The sequence below is a fragment of the Coffea arabica genome, chromosome 6c (assembly GCF_036785885.1).
Source record: "Coffea arabica cultivar ET-39 chromosome 6c, Coffea Arabica ET-39 HiFi, whole genome shotgun sequence".
NCBI lineage: Eukaryota > Viridiplantae > Streptophyta > Magnoliopsida > Gentianales > Rubiaceae > Coffea > Coffea arabica.
Window position 1 is genome coordinate 6,263,450 of NC_092320.1, and position 6,095 is coordinate 6,269,544.

Consider the following 6,095-nt stretch of genomic DNA (forward strand, 5'->3'; position numbering starts at 1 on the left):
AGATTAGCACATTCGAAACTTGCAATTTTCGACCGATAATCGTGATGTGATGATTAAATAAGAGCGATTTGTTGACTCCGTTGTCGTCCCACGTGAAATTAGCCACGTCGTTCCAACCTATACCTCCACCTCAGCCCAACAGAATCTGATCACACCCGGTTCATCGTACGTGTCTCTCCACGTGTTCCCTTGATCCCCAATTACGACATAGTATTGCTACTAGTCTTCCACTAACTACAAAAACCCATAAGTAAAACAAAAGAGTAAAAAAGTTTAATTACAAAACCCCCCACAAAATATTGGCCGTTCCTTTGCTCATTTAATTCTCTGCTTCCTCTCACAAGTCATAAGCACCTCAATCCTGCAATTCTCTGTAAACCCCCAGGTGGGGGAAAAAAAAAAATTCAAATTGTGCATTAAATCCCCAAATTCCAGATGATGCTTAATATGAAAGCCTCCCCGGAGGCCCGGACGACGTCGTCTTCATCATCATCGCCGTCCCGCTCAATCGTTACAGCGGAGAAGGCTTTCTCGTTCATCTCCAAAGGATGGAGCGAGGTCCGCTCCTCCGCAGGTGCCGACCTCCAATTGATTAAGAACCGGGCGAATTCCTTTAAAAACCGCGCCGACAGGGAGCTGGAGAATTTTCTGAACTCGGCCTCCAGATCGCCCTTCGCTGTCCCGACAATTACGGCCTCTGCTACTACCACGCCTGCGGAGATCGACTTTGTCAAGAAGCTTCGGCCAAAATTGACGGAAATTCGGAGGGCCTATTCCTCGCCGGACTTTAAGTGGAGCCAGTGGAGCCCTAAGCCCAAGAATAGGATTGATTTGTCTGCAATTAAGAATGCAATTGTGTCCGAGGTTGAAGACGAGGAGGAGGATGAGGGGCAGAGGTTTAGGAGGTGGAGGACGGTAAGGTTTAAGGAGACGGCTGCCAGAGACGAATGGCAGTTTGGGGAACTTTGGGAGCCAATAAGGGCGTTGAAGGCTAGGCTTAGAGAGTTTGAGCACAAGAGCTCCAGCTCCAGCTCCTTGCCCTCTGATATTTTCGAGGGGATTAAGAATAGCGAGTTTGTGGAGAAGTTAAAGTCAAGTCTGGTAGTGATTCCTATCTTTTTCTTACCATCTCAGAAATGCTTTCACGGAACTGAATACTTTGCATTAAACTCATTTGATAATATTCCATTGTACTTGTTGTCTCGTTCTTTATGCTACTAGAGGTTCTGGAGATGATAATTCTGATAGCTAGTTCTTTTTGGAAGTGAAATTGGATTGAATGACTGAATTGGTTTAATTTGGATGTCATCATTCAAAAGAGTATTGCTTTTTCAACAGAAAGGCAAATATTGTTACTTTACAATATAAAATTGTTTGCTACTATGCCTACACATGACATTTGGGATGTATTAGTGTTGCTCATTGGTTCTGTATTCATCAGTGTTGGTTCTCTTTCCCTCCTAGTTGATTGTTTTGACCCTGAGAATACCTATATTGCTGCAGTTCAGTTCCTTAATGAACTCTGAACATATAACAGCAACTTTAGCACACTTACTTCTAAAATTAGGTCATGCAGTTTTCTACTGTTCACAGTTCTTTGGTTGATTGTCGTCAAACCTTTAAATCTTAAATTTCATTTGAGTCTTGACCTTTCCTTTTTGGGATTTTGCAGAGATCTATAGGCAAGGAGTCAAATGGTGCCAAGGTTGGTTTCCCTTTTGTGAGTGATACTTTCTATTTTACTGTAGGTAAATCCTGATTGAAGATGAGTAATTTTGCCATGGGTTCTTTTTACAGTTTCACAAATAACTCACTCAAGAGGAGTGATTATTTATTCCATATTCCTATAGAGGCTTGCTTTAGACATTGTTGATTATTTCTCAACTTCTCACACTTACCAAAAAATGTTCGTTCCTTTTTTTTTTTGGTTGAAGATGCCCACTAGAGTTTTCCCAATAACATAGAATTCCAGTCTCCTCTTTCTTGCTAGAAATTAATATTCAGAGACTTGTTTTTATGTAATCGTGAGGGCAATTTGTTTGTGACTTTGTATCATTCTGTACTTGAATAGTTGGCCAGCTCGGTAATTCTGCTTTTATTAATTTTGTTAGGGGTCCTCTGTTGGATTGCATTTCTTTTGTTTGATCTTTTTGGAAACTGCACTTTTACTTGGATTTAGGTACTGGTTCTGGAGAGGTTGAAATATTAATGCCATATGACTATAGATATCATTGCTCCAACTTGATTTGCTGCTAATTATTTACTAATTCTTTTTTCCATTTCAGATGCAGGAAGTTCCACCATTTGACGTGCCAGAACTGTTGGCATATTTAGTTAGGCAATCCAGTCCATTCTTGGATCAACTTGGTATTAAACGAGGTATAGATTCCAAGTCCAATCTTTTATCCCTTTCAGTCTTTGGCAGCCCTTGAGCAATTTAATACTGTCTGTTCTTGGTTGTCTTGTACTTTGTCTTCTGTTGGTTATTGAGTTGATAATACCTTGAAGTGTAGAAGTTCTTCTTTAGGACTACATGTAATCACTTTACTTTGAGAAACCCCCCCCCCCCCCCCCCCCCCCCAACAAAAGCAATTAAAAAGATCTAACCTAGAATATAGAAAATTAGAAAGCGGTAATTGACCTTCAGCTTCCTTTTGGGAAGGTCTGGAGTACTTTCACGGACTATCTGCAATCACTGAAAGAGAGAGAATAGGAAGTTAAATGAAGATGCTATCATACTTATATAGTGTTGGGGATTTTTTTTTCCTTTTACATTTCTCTAGTGCTTTTTGGTTGGTGAGTGCAATTGGGCTAAGGGTATGGGCAAAGCAACCCAAAAAACTGAGGAGGCTAAATCCTCGTTATCATATTCCTAATGGAAATGAAGACCATACTAGGATGCTATCTGGTAATATTTTGTTTAATATCACAAAATAAGAAAAGAATAATCAGCTGTACTGAAACCTAGTATGAAATTTCATCTGTTGTCATCAACTAAACAGTGTTTCAGTTTCTTGTGAGGAATGCTTTGCTGCAGATTGGAAGTTACTACGAGATTTATTTCTGAACCATTTTTCCCTGGTTTTTTGGCAGATATCTCTGATAAAATTGTGGAGAACTTGTGCAGTAAACGCAAAAACCAACTGTTACTACGTTCATTGCCTGCAGGAGAGTCATCCATTATAGAAGCTGATAATGTAACTGATGAGTTGGATATAAGGATAGCTAGTGTTCTTCAAAGTACAGGTCACTGTTATGAAGGTGGATTTTGGAGTGATTCTACGAAGCAGGAGTTTGCTGATGGTAAAAGGCATGTAGCAATTGTCACAACAGCTAGCCTTCCATGGATGACTGGAACTGCTGTAAATCCACTCTTTCGAGCAGCATATTTAGCCAAGTCTGCCAAGCAAAATGTCACATTGTTGGTTCCTTGGCTTTGTAGATCAGACCAAGAACTAGTTTATCCAAACAGCTTGACATTCAACTCCCCAGAAGAGCAGGAGCTATATATGCGTAACTGGCTTGAGGAAAGGGTTGGTTTCAAGGCCGATTTTAATATTTCTTTTTACCCTGGAAAGGTAGGTCTCTGATAATTTTGTATCAGCTTGTATATTTTATGCATGTGTATGTAAGGTGGCAATGTCTGACACATTTAATTTCCTTTATTTAGTTCTCAAAAGCTAGACGAAGTATAATACCAGCTGGGGATACTACGCAGTTTATTTCTTCAAAGGAAGCTGATATTGCTATTTTGGAAGAACCAGAACATCTCAATTGGTACCACCATGGTAAACGGTGGACAGATAAATTTAACCATGTTGTGGGCATAGTTCACACCAATTACTTGGAGTATATCAAACGGGAAAAGAATGGGGCTCTCCAAGCTTTTCTTGTAAAACATATAAACAATTGGGTAACACGAGCATACTGCCACAAGGTAGCTGTGATTTTTTTGATCTTTGAGAATTATTTTGCAATGTAACTGTCAGGTTGTTTGGTGAATTTATTGGTCATGAAGCATATGCTTGAATTCAAGCTAAAGTCTTTCAACAGTTAGAATATGTTCGTAAATGTTACTTTGATTGTTTTGTCAGGTACTTCGACTTTCTGCTGCTACACAGGATTTACCCAAGTCTGTAATTTGCAATGTACATGGTGTAAACCCAAAGTTTTTGAGAATTGGAGAAAAAGTAGCTGAAGAGAGGGAGCGTGGGCAGCAAGCCTTTTCAAAAGGAGCATATTTCTTGGGCAAGATGGTTTGGGCGAAAGGTTACAAGGAGTTGATAGATTTGTTAGCAAAGTACAAAAATGATCTTGATGGGTTCAAACTGGATGTTTTTGGTAACGGAGAGGACGCTTACGAAGTTAAGAGTATGGCTCAAAGGCTAAACCTTAATGTCAGTTTCATGAAAGGAAGAGATCATGCAGATGATTCTCTCCATGGGTAAGAATCCTATTTGTTTTTAGGATCTTTAAGCACTTTCTGAATATTGATCCACAAAGTTTCTTGGCACTGTGAAACCCTTTGCTAATGGTTTGTCCTCTGTGGCATCCCTAGTGGCGTAGGTTTTCCCGTATAGAATTCAAGCATTGCTTATGTCACTTTTTATGCCAAACAAAATTCCATTGGACTTTCTTTGCTTTCTGTCTAACAATCAGTATGCTGTCTCTTGCAGTTACAAGGTCTTCATAAATCCCAGCATTAGTGATGTTCTCTGCACGGCAACAGCTGAGGCCCTTGCAATGGGCAAATTTGTTATTTGTGCTGACCATCCATCAAATGAATTCTTCAGTGCATTCCCCAACTGTTTAACTTATAAGACACCTGAAGATTTTGTTGCTAAAGTGAAAGAAGCTATGGCCAATGAGCCTCAGCCTCTGACTCCTGAACAGATGTATAGGCTTTCATGGGAGGCAGCTACTCAGAGATTTATGGAATACTCTGACCTCGACAAGGTTTTGACAAGTAATGCACATTCAGGAAGAATTGATGGGAAGGCTCTCAAAAAGTCGATTTCATTGCCCAATTTGATGGATATGGTTGATGGAGGGTTAGCTTTTGGCCACTACTGTCTTACTGGCAATGAGTTCCTTAGATTGTGCAGTGGAGCGATACCTGGGACGCGAGACTATGACAAGGAGCATTGTAGGGATCTTCATCTGTTACCCCCACAGGTGGAGAACCCCATATATGGATGGTAAATAACAACTAACCTGTATATGATTATTTGCACAATGTATGGTAAACGGAGGAGTTGTGGAAAAATTTTGCATCTTACTTATTGCATAGATCCAGGTAGTCATTTTTCCCCTTTTCAGTGTGCGCGTGACCTGTAGTGTCTTAGTAACAGTTTATGATGTACGAGATGAGAATTGAGGCATGTACAGTTGCAAACTTGTAAAAAAAAAAAAAGGAAAAGAGAGTAACAAATGGTTATTCTTTTCGATACAATCTGAATTCCCTGGTGGCAGAAATATTAGGTGAATTGGTGAACCGCCTTGAACTGAGGTCTGCTTTAGAGCAACAGATAACAAATTCCTTTCGTGTTTTTTTTTGGTGTTCTTTTTGGTCATCAGAAGATTTTCGAGTTCAAATTTTCTTCGTCTTTGTTCGTTAGCTAGCATTTTATGTGAAAGTCTTGCTTCCGCTGATTTTCCCATTGCCCCGTCCCTAGACGGATCTACGGCTTTCTCATGTTTTTACGATGGTGATATTATATAGGACCGGTACGACATAACTGCTTTTAGGAGGATCTTCTTTTTGATGCATGCATGTTTCATCACGAACAGTCTAGTTCCTGAACCTCGTACATCCTAATGCCCTATGATACAGCAGTGTGGGAACTTGGAGAGTGACGCTGACTAACAAAATGCGGACATGATGTATATATATATATATATCTTATGCATGTTCTTTCGTGTCTGATTCTTTACTATATTGGAGCCCCTTGTCCACTTCATGTGCATGCATGCCGTATAGTTTGAGGACAGATAAATATTGATGAATGTCGGTGGCAGTGCGAGCGGGGGAGAGGTACTTTCCAGTTATGAATATTGAATGGAAAAATAACAGGATGACCGGCGCATGATTGCTA

At 40.0% G+C, this 6,095-nt stretch overlaps 1 protein-coding gene across 2 annotated transcripts; it reads left to right on the forward strand.

Annotated features, from left to right (window-relative positions):
- Positions 1 to 248: 248 nt before the first annotated feature.
- Positions 249 to 5,452, forward strand: LOC113693619 (digalactosyldiacylglycerol synthase 1, chloroplastic). Of its 2 annotated transcripts, none has more exons than XM_027212174.2 (7): positions 249 to 1,101; positions 1,673 to 1,705; positions 2,286 to 2,379; positions 3,094 to 3,578; positions 3,671 to 3,937; positions 4,095 to 4,444; positions 4,677 to 5,452. In XM_027212174.2, the coding sequence occupies exons 1-7, from the start codon at positions 436 to 438 to the stop codon at positions 5,200 to 5,202; spliced, it is 2,421 nt and encodes an 806-aa protein (XP_027067975.1). In that variant the 5' UTR covers positions 249 to 435; the 3' UTR covers positions 5,203 to 5,452. The 2 variants fall into 2 exon arrangements, with proteins under 2 accessions (XP_027067975.1, XP_027067974.1); XM_027212173.2 differs by having other exon boundaries at positions 300 to 1,101; positions 1,673 to 1,720.
- The last annotated feature ends 643 nt before the right edge of the window (positions 5,453 to 6,095 follow it).

What these genes read in the sequence shown, in the direction of transcription:
- LOC113693619 (XM_027212173.2), top strand. Translation starts at nt 436, where the DNA reads ATGATGCTTAATATGAAAGCCTCCCCGGAGGCCCGGACGACGTCGTCT. An exon ending in TTTCTTTTTACCCTGGAAAG is followed by an intron (nt 3,579 to 3,670) that starts GTAGGTCTCTGA and finishes TCCTTTATTTAG; the next exon opens with TTCTCAAAAGCTAGACGAAG. An exon ending in GCAGATGATTCTCTCCATGG is followed by an intron (nt 4,445 to 4,676) that starts GTAAGAATCCTA and finishes TGTCTCTTGCAG; the next exon opens with TTACAAGGTCTTCATAAATC.